The sequence below is a fragment of the Danio aesculapii genome, chromosome 16 (genome assembly GCF_903798145.1).
Source record: "Danio aesculapii chromosome 16, fDanAes4.1, whole genome shotgun sequence".
NCBI classification, from domain to species: Eukaryota; Metazoa; Chordata; class Actinopteri; order Cypriniformes; family Danionidae; genus Danio; species Danio aesculapii.
In genome coordinates this window covers 37,310,667-37,329,559 of record NC_079450.1, presented here as the reverse complement: position 1 = coordinate 37,329,559, position 18,893 = coordinate 37,310,667, and the positions used below count along the sequence as shown (strand labels likewise).

Genomic DNA, 18,893 nt, shown 5'->3' with positions numbered 1-18,893 from the left:
TTTATGAGGTTTGCATTTCCACTGCCAAAAGGGTACCAATAGTGTACAACAGAAAGTTTCAGAAAGTTTCAGTCGACGTCATTCTCACTCGAGGAAATGTCAAAGTAAAGCTGCACTTCTCACAGAACAGATGTTTTATACACATAAATACTTGTGTTTAAATGTTCATTACTAAACTTTCTATGAACATGATTTGATTATAACTGCAGATTATTGAGTGTGACTACTGTAACATCTGCAATTATTTAAAATAAATAAACAAATGCAATATATATGAACACATACAAACCCTTACAGTCTCTGATATGTTACCAATTACAAAAGAACTACATACAGCATACATTAAATATCGGTGCACGGCTCGCACACACGAGAAATCGAGACCGCTCATGCTTTAGACAGCCTTGTAAATAACTACGGGACACGGGGTAAATTCTGCTCTTCTTTTTGGCTTTGTGGCTGTCCATCAAGACGACAACAAGGTTTGTTTAAGCTCGGGTTGACCAAGGCTCGTTATTATATGTATATGTTAAATATAGTGTAATGTCTTGGCTGTGTATTTAAAAATGGGTCTTTCTTTGTTTTAATTGCTTGTGTTCGCGCTGGTAACGTTTCTCTGTAAACCAATAGCATTCAGTTTGGCTCTGCCTTTTGGTACTGTTTTATTGTGCTAGGTACTCTTTCGAATAGGTACCTAAACGTGGTACTGTACGGTTCGCTTTTTGGTACCTTTTGACAGTGGAAACAGTGTACCAAACTGTACCTTACTGTACCACTCAGTGAAAATGGTCCAAAATGCACACTTTTAATGGTGGCTTTATAATGTGTATTTTTCATATTTAAAGCTATAATTTCTGTTCAAATTATATTAAAAAATTTTAAACAGATTTAATCAATCTGTTTCTAAGAAGAAAGTCAAATTTGTCTGGAACAACTCTTGGTTGAGCAAGTGAATGTACAAGGAAACTTCTAGTTGATTTATTACTCACTATATCTCCCCTCAAACACGAGTGAAAGATATTAGCCAAAACTCACAAACACAGAAGCTCATGCGCGCTTTTGACTGATGATGCAGTCATGATGTCCTGCTCAACCGTCAGTCAAGCAGCAGTGCTTTTGCCCCCATCAACTTCAGGCCACAGCTGGCCACAACTCCAATCTGCAGTCTAAATTCTTTTGTTCTCACCTCTTATTTTAAAGCAAAATAATTCACACCTCACAAGGTGGTGCCGTCTACTTGCTAAGTCCGTCATTTGTCTCCCTCTGACAGGAGCCGAAGCAAAGCCTGAAAGAGAAACCGGCAGCTTCAGTCAGTCAGGCGTAGCCGCAGGGTCCCTGTGTTCTGTTCATTGCAATATATCGGTAAAATGTGCCATTTTCGACACCCGTCCATATTTTATTCAGAGTGCAGCTTTTGTTGAGGGGATTGCGTCTAATACTTGCTGATCCAAGGGAACCTGAGACGTTTGAGAGAGATTAGAGATGCAAATTAGGAATGAGCAGCATGGCTGATGTCTCGCAGCCTCAGCACCGATTTGGTAATAATGGTAAAATATTGAAATGCTTGTTAGATCCCACAGTTCAGGTGTGCTGGGAGTGACAGCTGGGACGTGTCATGGAAAAGAAGAGGCTTGAAGATTGTATTTATCAGGGGTCTGACTTTGTTTCGCCCTAAGCTAAGTACTTGGCACTCTGTAAGCTTAAAATTTGTCGGTGACACAGAGGTTGACTCGCACAATTTTCATTCATTATTGATTATCCTCAGTGGAACAAACGGTAAGCCAACTAGATGCAAATGAAAGCTTAGACTGCAGCATAGACTTTATGATTTTATGATGGCACAGCTCATTTACTTAGACTGCATTTACATGACAACAATAGCTATTTTTCTACTCAAAGATGCGAATTAGTCGATTAGTTATGTGCAAAACTGGAATATGAATAGTGCATAAATATTTGCGGATAAAGCTCTTTCATCTGAAAAGAGTCAAAGATAACAAAACTGTCACTCTCTGATGAACTGGCAGCAGAAATATTAAACAAAATAAATTGTTAAAAATAAATAAATTGTTGCAGTAGGAGAACACACTGTGGACCTTTTTTTTCTTGTACGTAAGAAGACAAAGACGAAACGCAATGAAATTATGGTGGCTTCTGGAGGTGAAGGACCGTTCTTTGGGAGCCCAGCTGCTCAAGACAGTTCTGGGAGGTAATAATGCAGAAATTCTTTGTCGCTGGACTTTGCATCATTATCACACCTACTGGTAATCTATTCCTCTTTCATAGCATTTGTGTCACATCTGACCCGTGGTGCGAAACAGTTGTGAGGATCCAAATGCAGTCTTTCAGTGTTTACTGATAATTCAAATTAAAACCTAACCAAAACACAACAAGAAGGACAGGAAAAACAGAGAACAAATGGCATAACAAAGGGACATACACTCACCGGCCACTTTATTACCTACTCCTTACTAGTACTGGGTTGAACCCCTTTTTGCCTTCAGAACAGCCTTAATCCTTCATGGCATAGGTTCAACAAGGTACTGGAAATATTCCTCAGAGATTTTGGTCCATTATGATATGAGAGCATCATGTAGTTGCTGCAGATTTGTCAGCTGCATGTCTATGATGCGAATCACCCGTTCCACCACATCACAAAGGTGTTTATTGTATTGCAGTCTGGTGACTGTGGAGGTCAGTGAACTCATTGTAATGTTCAAGAAACCAGTCTGAGATGATTCACGCTTTAAGACATGGTGAGTTATCCTGCTGGAAGTAGCCATCAGAAGATGAGTATACTTTGGTCATAAATGGATGGACATGTTCAGCAACAATACTCAAGTAGTCTGTGGCATTGACACGATGCTCAATTGGTACTAATGAGCCCAAAGTGTGGCAAAAAAATATCCCCCACACCATCACACCACCACCAGCAGCCTGAACCATTATACAAGGCAGGATGGATCCATGCTTTCATGTTGTTGATGCCAAATTCTGGCCCTACCATCTGAATGTCGCAGCAGAAATTGAGACTCATCAGACCAGGCAACGTTTTTCCAATCTTCTATTGTCCAATTTTGGTGAGCCTGTGCCATGTTTGGCTGATAGGAGTGGCACCTGGTGTGGTTCAGAGATGCTTTTCTATATACCTGGGTTTTAACGACAGTTGTTTGAGTTACTTTTGCCTTTCTATCAGCTGGAACCAGTCTGTTCAATCTCCTCTGACATCAACAAGGCATTTGCGCCCATAGAACTGCCGCCCACTGGAAATTTTCTCTTTTTCAAACCATTCTCTGTAAGCCAAAGAGATGGTTGTGCATGAAAATCCCAGTAGATCAGCAGTTTCTGAAATACTCAGACCAGCCCAACAGGCACCAACAAACATGCCATGTTCAAAGTCACTTAAATCATGTGCTGCATCCCAATTCGCATACTTATACTACACCCTAAAAGTATGTACTTTTTTTGTGAAGGAAAACTTTTGAGTGTGTAACAGAAGAGTAAGCAAGTTTTTGGGACATACAACTTCCTCGTTAACAGATTTTTGTGTTGCTTAGTTACGAGCCCTGTCAATCATCCACACATCATCCACATTTCTTTCATATTTAATTCCCTATCTTATTGGAGAAGCAGCAGCAACAGGTTAATCTCCCATTCACGAGTCTTTCATGCAGAGAAATCTCCTCAGGTGTTTGGTTAATTCTGCATTCAGACGTTAATGTCCAAACACGTCTTTATATAAGTTCATTCCCATCATGTTTTTAGTTTTGAATTGAAATCAAGTCCTACGCGCAATGTATTGTGGGCAATATCCGCGGTTAGAGTATGGATGCTTCTACACTTCGAGTTTTTACCGGAAATAGTAAACCATTCGGGAACCTTTGGCATACTCTTTTCAACATACTACGATTTGGAACATACTAATTCTACTTTCAAATACTATTTAGGATGGATAGTATGCGAATTGGGATGCAGCAATGGTTCTTCCCTATTCTGCGGTTTGAACTGCAAGAGATCGTCTTGACCATCTCCCCATGCCTAAGTGCAGTGAGTTGCTGCCAAGTGATTGGCTGATTAGAAATTTGCGTTAACGAGCAGTTGGACAGGTGTACCTAATAAAGTGGCTAGTGAGTGTATATAGTGCGAACAATTAGGTTAAGCAATATGACGAAGAAGTGGAAACTAAATAACTAAAGTGATTGAAGCTGCAGTCACACTGGACTTTTCTCCCCATAGACTTGCATTCAGACGCACGCGAATGCGTCAGACCAGAAATGCAAGGTCATGCGTCAAGTTTTGCTGGTCATTGCAGTGCAAAGATCAAGCTTGGTGAATTCTAACCTGCGAAATCGCATCATTTGACTGCGTGAGACCAATCGAGGATCAAAACATGACCTCTCTGGACAGAAATTTAAAACATAGAGCAATCGCTTGCTTTTTTAATGTCTAATCATCTCGTTTAATCCCGCCCCTATTCGCAGCGCCACACAACAGAATTTTGCATGCTCAAACTCTAGTGGGACCGCAGCTTAACAAGTGAAATCTCAAATGACAGGGCGTGACAAATTAAAACAATGAACTGAACAAAACTAAAAACAGAAACAAAAGAGGCACCATTACAGTTATCATGATGATGATAAATCTACACTTTGTATGTTCTCCCTGTGTTTGCGTGGGTTTCCTCCGGGTTCTCCGGTTTCCCCCACAGTCCAAAGACATGCGGTATAGGTGAATTGGGTAAGCTAAATTGTCCTTAGTGTATGTGTGTGAATGAGAGTGTATGGGTGTTTCCCAGTGATGGGCATCCGCTGCATAAAACATGTGCTGGATAAATTGTCGGTTCATTCCGCTGTGGCGACTGCTGATTAATAAAGGGACTAAGCCGAAAAGAAAATTTATAAATTAATTAATAAATCCCCACTTTGCTGAAGAAGCATTATCAAACACTAGAACAGCAACAAAAGAAAGTGAGATGGTTGATCTCAAGGGGCTATCCCATTTAATAAATTCAAATTCAAACAACACTACAACATAGTCTGCCGTTGTTGTGTCCTGTATGTTTTTTTGAGCTTGCTTTTGAAACAAATATCTACTGCATGTCTACATATTTAACTGGTTCGCACATGGATGATGTCACAATTTATAAAGATTCCCATTTTGGGTGTTTACATAGACACAACCACGGTGATGTATTTTCAACTTTCAAGCCCATTTTCAAATGTATGCATAAAATTTGTATTGTTTTGGGCTAAAAATGTAGAAGTGTAAACAGCAACTTCAGCTTCTACTTCAGGAGAAGTAGACTTGTAAATGAGTGGCAGGAAGAGGATGTGGAGGCAATGGCTGTAGTGTATGCAAAACAATAATGTCTTGAACTTCTTGAACTGCATACGGCAGCCGGTGCAGAGATAAAAAGAGGTGTGACATTGGTTTTCCTGTGCTCATTGAAAACCAGTCATGCTGCTGCATTCTGAATCATGCAATCAAATCATCTTTCTGAGGTTTGATTACACATGATGGAAGTCCAGCCAAAGGAGCATTGCAATAGTCCAGCCTAAAATGAGAAGGGTTTGGATGATAAATATTCCAGAATTCTTTGTTAGAAAGTTAAGTCTTCCTGATGTTGTGCAGTAAAAGCCTGCCTGATCAATCTCTCTTTGCAATGTAGTCTTTAAAGGTCAGCTGGTCATTAACAAAAACCCTGACTGAACTTGGTGATATAATTATTGATGGCCACAGCTGGATGGAGAAACTGTGCTGTATACAGTCAGAATAGCAGGTAATATAGGATGAGAAGTTATGCTTTTGTAAAGTTATGCAGCAGGTGATGTTCTTTAATATGCAACGAGATGATCTTAAAGTGGAAGTGAAGCAGTCAGTCAAGTTTACATTATTTTGTGCTTTGGTTTTCACTTTAATGAAAATTAATAAAAAAACGTAATGTAATAATGTAACCATTTAGAAGAAAATGACATGTTTTACTATAGCTCTCCACTATATGGATTTGAGATGAAACAAAATGTGCTTCAACTGCAGACTGTCAGCTTTAATTTGAGGGTATTTACATCCAAATCAGGTAAACGGTTTAGGAATTACAACAGTTTGCATATGTGCCTCACACTTGTTAAGGGTCCAAAAGTAATTGGACAGAATAATAATCATAAATCTAAACTTTCACTTTTTAATACTTGGTTGCAAATTCTTTGCAGTCAATTACAGCCTGAAGTCTGGAACACATAGACATCACAAGAGGCTGGGTTTTATCCCTGGTGGTGTTCTGCCATGCCTCAACAGTAACTGTCTTCATTTCCTGCTTGTTCTTAGGACATTTTCCCTTCAGTTATATCTTCAACTAGTGAAATGCATGCTCAATTCAGGTCAGGTGATTAACTTGGCCATTGTATAACATTCCACTTCTTTCCCTTAAGAAACTCTTTGGTTGCTTTTGCAGTATGCTCTGGGTCATTCTCCAGCCACACTGTGAAGCACCGTCCAATGAGTTCTGAAGTATTTAGCTTAATATGGCTCTCATCTTGAGAGTTGACAGTAACATATTCCAAACGCAAATAGCACACTTGAAATAAACTCTGGACCTTTTATCTGCTCATTGTAATAGGCATAATGAGGAAATAACACACACCTGGCCATGGAACAGCTTAAAAGCCAATTGACCAATTACTTTTGGACCCTTAACAAGTGGGAGGCACATATGCAAACTGTTGAAATTCCTACACTGTTCACCGGATTTAAATGTAAATACACTCAAATTGTGTTGGTGTATAGAGCCAAAGTTAGAATTGTGTCGATGTCCAAATATTTATTAAAATAAAATATTTAAACGTTTTCTATTTTTATTCATTTTAATACCCTTTGTTTGATACACCTTGGTCCACTCTCTCACGCTTTCCCAGCACTGCCTGATGAGGGGATTTACATTCAGACTAATGCAACGATTAAAGCACACGACTTCACGCAAAGTCATGTCTTTATTGAATATGTCAAGACATATTATCTTATCAAGTCGATAAAGTCAATCTCTCAACATGTATGAAGGATGTAAAAAATTGCCATGTGAAAAAACTGTGCCAGTTTTAGTTTGGTTTGAATATGAAATGAGGCGAGCAGCTGTAGCCCCCCATACCGGACCTTGTTGAAACCCAGACAGGCAGTCAGGCAGCATAATACAAAGAGTGGACCAAAGCGCACCAAATGATCAGTAATTAAAAGGAAAAAAATGAAAAATAGAATAAACATATTTTTATATATTAGACATACATCTGATGCTTGTATTTGCACCAGCTCCACGTCCACAACTTCACGCATTGGGTTAAATTAGGCTGTCTTCTACTGTATCTGTTCAGCTGAGGGAACGGAACCAACCACGTGATGTCAGAGACAGCGATATTCTAAGATGGTGGTGCCCTAGCTCAAAAAAGCTACCATAACCCATGCCCTTTTCTTCAAAGTAGATATATGAATAGAATTTGTTTAATATATTTCATTAAGCTACCATTGGATCACTTGATTGAAATGTAGCTATGTATGATGAGTCCCAGGGATCTGTGTGAAGAAGTGGAAAGGTCCAATGATTGAACCCTGAGGAACCCACGTGACCAGCTGATGTGCTTTGGATACCTCCGCCCTCCAGGCAACTGTGTAAAACATACCTGTGGGATAGGATTCAAACCAGTGAAGTGGAGATCTTAGATGAGCGGTGATGAAAGGGTGAACAGAAACATCTGATGATTCATGGTGTCAGGTGGCAGACAGATCCAGCAGAATGAGTACTAATGATGTGGAATCAGCTTTTGCAATCTGCAGGGCTTCAGTGACAGACACTAATGGAGTTTCGCTTGAATGGCCCGTTTTGAAACCCGGGGCCAGAATTACTAAATGGGAAATTAGCTCTAGAGTGTTATCTCTTAAAACTGCAGATGGGAGTGGAATGTTCTGTGAGTATCAGTGGTGGTGTAGCAGGGGAAAGGTTAGGAGGATTCAAGGGACCCTGATTAGGCAGGATGCCTGACCCAATATCTACCAAAGGCGAATAATGTAATTTCTATCAAGGGGACCACCACACCCAATTTCATTTGCACCGACTGACTCAATATTGTCCAGGGGGCTTTGAAAGTAGTAAGAGTAGTGGTGTCCCTGCTGACAATGCAGCACAAAGCAGCTCTTTCCATAATGTCCAACGCAGTGCATAAAACATTGCAGATTACTTTAAATTGCAAACAAAGCCAGTGATTGTGAAGATGAAGGTGTAGGAAATCTACTAACACCATATGCATAAAATGGGCTGTTGTATGCTTTGTGCTGCTTTTATTGCTATAAAAGATGACACCTGGTTGAAAACAACTTGTAAAGGTGTGAATGAGTTGAGAGACATTTAAGTATTTAAGTAGTGGTTTTACCCAATGTGGTGGGGAAAGTGTCTGAAAACAAAAGTGTTGATGATGTGTGTTAGTGTTGCATTCACTACTTTTTAAAATATATTTATTATCTGTTTTTGTCTTGTCTCTGTAATTCTTTTGCACTGTAGAAGCTCTGTCACGAAAACAAATTCCTCGTATGTGTGAACATACCTGGCAATAAAGCTCTTCCTGATTCTTCTGATTCTTTCAGTAGAAGTTTAGGAGAGAGTGTGAGGGGTTGTGGCCCCAAAGGGATGTTAGCCTAGGAAGTAAATGATCTGAGGTCCTGTGTGCAGTGTTGGGGAAAGTTACTTTCGAACGTAGGGCATTACAATATTGAGTTACTCCCCTAAAAAGTAACTACTTGCATTACTTAGTTACTTTTTATGGAAAGTGATGCGTTATATTATTTTTAAGTTACTTTTGCATTACTTTTTCTTACTTGCCTGAGGTTTGATCTCTTTCAGAACTTGCAGGTGTTTTTTTCACCTTTTTATGTGAAGGAACATAACATTTTCGCCCCTCCCCCCACCCCCCTCCTCCAGAGAACGAGGGTTACCTTAGTAACCGGAGCGTTCCCCTTCGAGAGGGGAACTTCAATACTATGTGGAAAAACTTCCACTTTGGGTAAATGTATGGAAAACACCATAATGATTGAACCTTACCTTCGCCTCCGATGAAAGGTTATGCCAGGCAAAGAGAGCGTGAGTGCACCTGCATCACCAGAGGTGCAGTCTTCCAACGTGTTCCCTGGCCCTTACTTATCCCACTTAAACAAAAGATTTACGCATTTAGATATATTTTTCGGGAGTCGCAAATGCGTCTAGATAATTTCTAGGAATTTAATTGGGAAAGCGTGCAGTCCCGATAGGGAGGACGCTACAGAGGCCACCTGCTACCCAAGTGGGGAGACCTGGTTGCAAAAGAGCATATGGACTAGCCCTGAGAAGGGGAGTCGCATATAAATATAAGATGGTTAGCGGAGAGGGAAGAAATGGGTCCGCCTGTGAGTGGGGACTGCACCGTGGCTGTAAAACATAAGGGATCGCCTAGTGGGGATAGCACATAGCAGGCATCTATACCCAGAACGCGGGCTGACCAGAGGGCAGACCCACAACGTAATGGGGTGATTAGAAAACCTTGCAAATGTGTTAGGTGTCGCCTAGCCCCCAACGCTACAGATGTCTGTTAGAGAGGCGCCACGTACATGCGCCCAGTTGGAGCGAAGCTCCGAGTGGAGTGAGCTCGAACTACTGGGGGACACAGCTCGCCCTGGCTTAGGTAAGCGAGGGAGATGGCATCCACTATCCAGTGGGCCAACCTCTGTTTAGATACGGCACTTCCCTTCTGCCGACCACCATAACAGACGAAGAGCTGCTCGAATTCCAGGCACGAGTCACTGACCAAAAATGCCTCCAGGTCCCCGACCCTCTTAATCGATGCCAACGCGACCAGCAGAGCTGTCTTCAGGGACAGAAATCATAAAGATACTGAGTCGAGTGGTTTGAATGGATCTGTGCGCAAGCTCGTAAGAACTAGGGCGAGATCCCAAGAGGGCATGAGAGAGGGGGGGGGGGGGTGGATTAATTCGCCTAGCACCTCTGAGGAACCGAATGATGAGGTTATGCCTTCCCACGGTGCTGCCAGCCACCGCATCATGGTGAGCGCAGATGGCAGCCCAGTAAACCTTGAGTGTGGAGGGCGACAGCCTGCTCTCCAGCTTTTCCTGAAGGAAAGAAAGCACAACGCTGATCTGGCAAGTTCGGCTCTGCGAGAGACACACCATTCAATGAATAGACTCCACTTCAGGGCGTATGCACGCCTCGTCGAGGGGGCTCTAGCCTGAATGATGGTATTAACCACCGCCGTCGGTAGGTTACCTAAGTCTTCCTCGCGTCTAAGGACCACTGGAGGTTCCAAAGATCTGGACGAGGGTGCCAGATGTAGGCTCTCTCTCAAAGGGATCTGCCAGGGGAGGGCCGTCACGAGGAGTGAGAATTCTGATATCAAGGTCCGGTTAGGCCAGAGAGGTGCAACTAGCAAGATGTAGATCAAGTGATAACGTGAGTTATGACATGATTATTCTAAACTAATAAATTATTTTTTCTTATTTTTAGAGTTAAAGACAATGACATTTACAGAAACCATATAGCACAAGCGCTATATTAACAAAATTGTAATCATTCATTCGTTTTTTTTTTCTGCATGGTCCCTTTATTAATATGGGGTCGCCACAGTGGAATGAACCGCCAACTTATCCAGCATATGTTTTACACAGCGGATGCAATTCCAGCTGCAACCCATCACGGGGAAACACCCACACACTTTTATTCACACACATACACTACGGACAATTTTAGCTTACCTAATTCACCAAAGCACATGTCTTTGGACTTGTGGGGGAAACCGAAGCATCTGCAGGAAACCCACGCAAACACGGGGAGAACATGCAAATTCCACACAGAAATGCCAACTGACCCAGCCGAGGCTTGAACCAGCGACCTTCTTGCTGTGAGGCGAAAGTGCTACCCACTGCGCCCCCGTGCTGCCAAAATTGTAATTATTATTTTTTTTTAATCCACACTTTGTTTAATCCACGATTTTTCTTTTCACCATTACTTCAGCTCTCTAAAGGTTCTGGAATGAAGTTTCAACAAAACATGGTTTCCTGGCAAACACAGCGTCATGATAAAAGTTCCTGTAAAATCCATCACTTCTTGGCAACCCAGAGACTGTGAAGCGGTGTAAATCCTGCTCTTGGCATGAGGCAGTAACATCTATGTTTATGACTCTTTATTCAGGTCGAGCCATCAAGCATGTCAAGGAGGCCATCTTTTCTGAGGATGCGGGTGTAAGGAGAGGCATCCCGAAAGTGCTGGTTGTGCTCACCGACGGCCGCTCTCAGGATGATGTCAACAAGATCTCCAAAGAGATGCAGATGGAGGGTGAGTCGAATGTTCCCTCCACATAATAACTTAATTTTCATGTTGTATAAACAACAGCTTTTGAAAAACACCAACTGTCTTGTGGTTTGCTTGTTTGGCTGTTAAAAATAGGACTTTAAATGCTGTAATAAAAGTAATTTTCCTTGTTTCACCGTAGGCTTCATTATCTTTGCCATTGGCTTCGCTGATGCAGACTATGGGGAGCTGGTGAACATCGCCAGTAAACCTAGCGAGAGACATGTGTTCTTTGTGGACGATCTGGATGCCTTCAAGAAAATTGAAGAACAGCTCATAACTTTTGTTTGTGAGGCTGCGACTGCCAGTACGTCCCTTTGAGAATATACAGAAACTTCCTCTTGCAGTTTGGTGTGATGTAATGTAGAGCATTTTATACAGTAAGACTAGAAAAACTTGCTATATAGTGAAAGCAGTTATGGATAAATGACATTGTTGGGTACAATTCAAAATATAGCATGGTCATCATTTCCTTAAAGGTACAGTACACCCCAAAATTACAGTTTTGTCTTTATCTACTCATCACCAGGTTATTGCAAACCAAAATCTTTAGTTGATTGTTTTAAGATAATTTTAATATATAATATAATTTTTAAACCCATTTAAGCCTCCCAAGGGCGTAGGTTTGCACTTGACATTAGTGGGTACGGGTGAATACAATCCCCCCCACAACCCTGCCAAAAATTTATATATTTTTTTCTATACATATATTGCTATCATATAAAATTTTATATAAATCCTCTCTTCATACAATTTATTAAGTAGTCAGACCCTGTAGCCAAGGGGGGTTCAGGTGGTGTGAAAGACCAAACGTTGGATTATTATTATTATTATTAGACCAAACGTTGGATGATGATGATGATGATGATGATGATGATGATTATTATTATTATTATTATTATTATTATTATTATTATTATTATTATTATTATTATTATTATTATTATTTTATTTATTTATTTATTTTTTTTTTTGAATCCTTTTTATTATTCAAATGGACAAATTCTGACTGAGTCTAAAGGCTTCAGTTTTTAATTTAAAACACATTTTAACAGATTTCTAAAAACAAATAATGATATATGATAATAAATTTGTATTTTAAGTATTTATAAAACTGTAATATAAAACCAACAGTTTAAATGCACATTTGTAAATAAACACTTAAAATAGTAAAATAATATGGTAAATTTTTATTGGTAGATCAAAAAGTGTGATTATGATATCTGACAAGATAATTCAGCAAAAAATAGTTTGTAATATGTCACTAAACGCAATATTTATACCTCATAATTAAATAGAAAATGAGATGAATACCTACAAAAAGGTTCAGTTTTTCAGAAAACAAAAAAGCACCCCTTTCAATAAGCTGGCTACAGGCCTGATCGTGTAATGTTAAAAGACTGTTTTTTAACTAATAAAGAGAGATTTTAATAAAGACCTACATTTATTTTAGCCATAGTGCCATTGAAACGTGTCTCATATATCAGTTTTGATAAAAGATGAGTTGTTTCAACCGAAATTGGACATGCTACTCTGAGAGATTAGGAGAACTGGTCGGGATCATATACTTTTACATGTAGCTGTTTAATCTGCAGTTAGTTTTCAGGGCATATTATTCACAGACTCTATCAGTCTGCTATAACGATAGATTGTGCGTTAAAGCGTGGAAAACATGAGCATTAACGACATTATCATGATGGACTCATTCAATAGTGAACTTGAGTTTATGTGGCTTAAACTTTTAATTGAAAAAATCTCAGGTTTTTTTTTTGTTGCCGCCATCCTCACTTGTGAGTGTCACACACCTCACACACCTTATTCTTCCATGGAAAATTTCCCTGCACAGTTGTTTTGGCCAGCTTGTATCTGAACGCAGCTACAGCCTCTCACTTGACAGCAGGGAAAGACTCAGCAAGTAACAATGTTTATATGTGTTTGGGGAGCTGTGCGACTCTAGGAGAGAACGTGATTTAACCCTTTCTGCATGTCTGAATTAATATTGACAGCACGATGTTTTAAAATGAACTAAATTATTGGTCCCCTTCATTCATTCTAAATCTACACCCCTGAAGCCATTATCAACTGTAGTTGCCAAAGTTTATAGTTTTATAGCCATTTTACTTTTATAAGTGATTTTCTACATGATATACATGATTAATTTCTCAATGACATGAAAGAAACATTTCAAGAAATAATAAAACAATTGATTTCATTGTCACATGAGGTTTTTAAATTTCTACCCCTAATTCCAGGATGCAAAATGGAGGCAAGCCCTTCATCCAAACCCTAAAATCAATAAGTCACCCGGGTACTTACAGTTTTTCAAATTCTAGAAATTAACATGTACTACTCGGCTCACACATTTCATTCACATACAATATAGTAGGAAAGCATGCGATTTCGTACATACCTTTAGTCTGCCGTGAGTTATGAGGAGGAGTGGTAAAACAAATCTCCACCATCTATTCAGTATTCATTTTCAGTTGAAAATAATGTCTTATATAGTTGGAATAATGAAGGAACTTACTATTACACAGTTATAATATTTAACCAAAGTCATTCATAACTGGATCTTAATCATTTTAAATAACAACCAGGTATGAATATATACTATATGGCCAGTGTGGTTGAGTAGATTCATGCTTGACAATTTCTAGTTAACTTTATGCAGGTGACACTGACAACCTTTGTGGGATAATTAATGAAAATAAAAATCTTTTTTTATATCACAAAGTAAATACTTTTGAATTACTTCAGCTTCTTCCATTCTCTGAAATCCTCCCTTGTGGCACAAGTCTATATCAAGTCTAAAATTATTGCTGTTAAAATAGCTCTGAACAGGATTTAGTATTTTATATATATTTTTGAATGCATCATTACACAATGTGTAATTACCAAAATTACTTTTTTCAGGGAACTGATAGGCTTTGCACTCTGTTCTGTTTTTCTTTTTCAGCTTGCCCCTCGGTGTTAATGAGTGGGAACACTTTAGCTGGTAAGACAACAATAAATGCTTCTATTTCACAGTAACCTCTGCATAAAACACACCTTCGCTGTGCTGGGTGGGAAGATATGAGGATTTATTTAAACTGTTAGATCTATTCATCCACTGCGAGTTTTCAGAAACCCATTTACTTAATTAAGAGCACTGGGTCATGTTATTTGTTCACCATTATCTAGATCTTGAAGAAAGAAAAAAAAGCACACTTAATTATGCTTTACAAACTGTTTCTCTTTTACTAGCTGAACAAATACAGCCTCTGTTGCTGTTTTAATCTGAATATTTTTGCAATTGTGTTTACAATTTTAGGGGGGGGGGGATTATATGCTTTAAAACAAATAATTTCCTCTTATAAATATTTATAATGTAACAGCACATTAAATATTATAATATTTATAAGTTCATTTATATGATAAAATATTAACCTGGCATATGATAGCATTTTGCCATTTGTTTATTTTCTTTCTTTCTTTACATTATTTATTAGCATACTACATTTTGAAGTACATACTCTGCCATTTAGAAGTTTAGGCTCAGTGTTTTTTTTTTTTTTTGTTTTTTTTCAACAATGGTTCATTAAGTGGCAGTAATGATATTTATATATTTATGTAAATTGATATATATTTATAAACCAGAGTTAATAAACAGTTTTTAACATTGACAACATAAATAATATATTTGAGCATTTTATTGACAAGTAAGAATGATTTCATGTTTAGATTTTCTTTCTAGATTATCTAAACATTCTTAAATGAAGATACATTCATGTATTAAATAATTGTCACCAGTGCATTTGATATTTTTTAATAGCATTAATATCATAAACTTGATTCATTTTCATTCAAAAAAAACAACACCTTTGGTACGAATAATGATTTAAAAGAATATTTTTACTGGAAAACAGAAAAACAAAACCAAAAGGTTAAAAAAACACTTTTTACATTGTGAAGACTGAAGTAATGGCTGCTCTAAATTCAAACAAAAGTATAAAATATAATATTTATTTATTTTAAAATAATTATTATAATATATTTAAAACAAAAAACCTACAAAGTTATAACTATACTAAAAAATCTAATATTTTATATAGGTTTTATCAAATAAATGCAGTCTTTGGTAGCCAAAGAAACATATTGAACAAATTAATTAATGAACAAACAAACAAACAAATAAATCTTACTGCAAACTTTTGAATGTACAGTTATTAGCCCCTCTGTTTATTTTTTCCCAATTTCTGTTTAATAGAGAGAAGATTTTTTTTCAAAACATTTTTAAACATAATAGTTTTAATAACTCATTCCTAATAACGGATTTTTTTTATCTTTGCCATGATAACAGTAAATAATATTTAACTAGATATTGTTCTAGACACTTCTATACAGCTTAAAGTGACATTTAAAGCCTAACTAGGTTAATTAGGTTAACTAGGCAGGTTAGGGTAATTAGGCAAGTTATTGTATAACGATGGTTTGTTCTGTAGACTATCGAAAAAATATATAGCTTAAAGGGGCTAATAATTCTGACCTTAAAATTAAAAAATAAAATAAAAACTGTTTTATTCTAGCCGAAATAAAACAAATAATACTTTTTCCGAATGTGAAAATGTCGTTGCTCTGTTAAACATAATTTAGGAAATATTTAATATAAAAAATGGAGATTTTCTTATTTAGAGCTTTTGTTTTATTTATAATTTAGAAATTCTTATATCAGAAACTGTCAAAATATGTCAAAATTATGTGAGATTTTCCCTATAACAAGCAAAACAATCTGCCAGTAAGATGAGCGAAAATAGATTGCTTCACTTACCCCATTGGCAGATTATTTAGCTTGTCTTTAACACTTCATTCTGACTTATATTGTTCTGAAATCAAGTCAAAAATGCTGCTTTCTTTAAGAATGTTTAGCCCTATATGGCATGAATTTTTATTTTAAGAGGAAACAATATTTCACCTTAATTTTTGCAGATTTTAGTTCCAACCCTGCTTCAGCACACTTACCTGTAGGTTTCAAACAAGCCCGAAGAACTAGTTTAATGAGGTTTGTTTAATCAGGGTTAAAGATAAACTGTGCAGAACTGTGGCTTTTTGCTAGTTTAATTTGCATCTTTGAATGGCAACATAGCTAATGTGACTCTTCAAGCTTGCTATCAGAAGAAATGAGCCCAACTGCTCAATCTTGTTCTTTACCTCCAAAGAATGTTTCAACATTCCCCACTAATGTTTTCCTGTGAGTAATAGTATACAGTAAAGCAAAAAAAAAAAAAAAAATAATAATAAAATATATATATATATATATATATATATATATATATATATATATATATATATATATATATAATATATTATGGTGATCATTATACATTTCTGCACATTTCCATCCGTAGAATGTTTTTGTTTTTACAAAAGTGGTCTAACAATGTTATCCAATGCTACCATATGGATAATAACAATCAAATATGCCTCTTCACATATCCATGCACATCATACATATTTTTAGTGTAAAGATATATAATTTAAATATCTTAAAAAGTAAATCTATTTTACGTTCTGCTAGCAGTGTGCTCAAGCAGGCTATGGTCCCAAAAATGGCTATTTTGCCCCTAGAAGTAAGGTCAAACACACACCCACCTCAAATTGTATTGGTCACCAACTTATTATTAGACTTTTTGTGTTATTTTATTTTAAAATGTTTAGTTGGGGGCACCATGCCATAGAGGGTTAGATATTTGCACTAGAAATGAAACAAAACCTCAAAGAAAGAAACAAAAATGCAGTTTAGTAATATTATGTTGTCGTTTACAGGCTTCCGGATGATGGAGATGTTTGGTCTAGCTGAGAAGCACTACAGCAGTGTACAAGGTGTTTCAATGGAGCCTGGCACTTTCAACAGCTTCCCCTGCTACCGACTTCACAAAGACGCCCTCGTCTCCCAGCCTACCAGGTATGTGTGTTTTACTTCGTTCTTTCCTGTAAACTCAAAAAAGCAAACCACCAGATTCATTCTGAAACTCACTAAAACGAATAACACAAAGGAAAGCAGTGTCCTGTCAAATCAAAACCCTAAACTGTGCTTAAGCAAATCAAGATGAAGCGGTTCTAGTGTGCAGGAGCAGATTAAGCTCTCACTTACATGCAAAACAAAGAGCGATGGGGCTTCTGTGCTTGATCCCAGAGCGCTGACCCTCCTTCTCCTCCTCGCTAACATTCGATAATATTTAGATTAGTCTTCACTTTCATGCGCTCAGAGGGAATGTTGTTATTACAGTGGAGGGTTTCAGCGCGAGGGTCTCCTCTCCTGTAAATCTCACAAAACCGCAGCCACACTTTAACTCGCACTCGGGCAGCTGGGAATTACTACCACACTGTTATTATGATAATCTCATCGGTGATTATGAGAAAGGCCAATGACTCTCAGAGTAACGCTGGAGCTCTGGATACTGTTCACATTCGGATCTCCAGTGCTAAAAAGCTCACTGCTTTACTGGCTGTGCAAATTGTGTTGCAGGACTCGATTGTAATTGGTTGATTTTAAGTATTATTGATCTGTTTATTTTTGCTGTTTGATTTATTTGATTAAATTCCAGTCCCTGTCTTGTGTTGTATTTGACAAAGGTCATTATTTGTTTCGACTCTTCTGCGGAATTTGTCCCATGTGGGCGCACTGGAATCATTTTTGAGGGAGATGGAAAATAAATATAGATTTTGCTTTTGTTCTTGTGGTGAAGTTATATGTGTGGTTTATTAACTCGCTAAAAATGTATACTAAGTAAAAAGTGATATGAAAGACAGAAAAAATGCAGATGGTTGCACCATTGAGGAAAATATGTACACTGAAAAAAGTGTTGTCTGCAGAATTGTTGCGAACAGTTTATATGTGTTGAACTTAAACAAATTAAATTTAGTAATGTTCAGCTTCATTTGTTTGTATAAATTCAGCCCAAATAAATAGTTTACAACCACTTAACTTAAAAAAAGGTAGTAAATCCAAGTAAATCCCCTTCTTTGAATTATTTTTTTCAGTGTAGATAGGTTTGTTTCTAGTACACATACAGTAATTTCTACTTTAAAATGTTTTATTTAGTGTTTGAAGGTGGTAAAGGATGTTTGTAAACTGAAACGGGAGGGAGCCCTGGGCTCAAGGATGTTCTGAGCTCAGGGCTAGCTTCCGGGACAGCATGCCAAACATGCCTCATTATCAATCATCAGCTAAGTGTGGATTCTTGAATAAAAGTCAATTATCATTTAAAGAACCAACCTCTAGTTTTTTTTAACAATGTTTTCTGCAACTTTGGTAAGTGACTCTTGTTGCTTAGTGATTATTGTGTTCTTTGCTAAAGCAGGTAACACTTTACTTCTGTTTGAAGTTGCCATTCCATCATCAGCTGTTGATTAGTTCCTGCTATCTTGTGTGATGTTGCTATGTTGATTCCTGCCTTCTTTATTTGCACCTTTGCAAGCTTTAATAGATATACTTGCTCATTATTTTATTCCTGTACCATGAAACACTAAGGTTCAGACA

The 18,893-nt window shown here is 37.7% G+C and overlaps 1 protein-coding gene across 3 annotated transcripts in view; it reads left to right on the top strand.

Moving 5' to 3' along the window:
* col14a1a (collagen, type XIV, alpha 1a) overlaps positions 1 to 18,893 on the top strand; it is a 281,087-nt gene that overhangs the window by 186,402 nt on the left and 75,792 nt on the right. For all 3 annotated transcript variants that reach the window (XM_056474872.1, XM_056474873.1, XM_056474874.1), the window contains exons 28-31: positions 11,216 to 11,359; positions 11,517 to 11,681; positions 14,331 to 14,369; positions 17,177 to 17,315. In XM_056474872.1, coding sequence (XP_056330847.1) covers positions 11,216 to 11,359; positions 11,517 to 11,681; positions 14,331 to 14,369; positions 17,177 to 17,315 — 487 coding nt within the window. The remainder of the gene's footprint in view (positions 1 to 11,215; positions 11,360 to 11,516; positions 11,682 to 14,330; positions 14,370 to 17,176; positions 17,316 to 18,893) is intronic.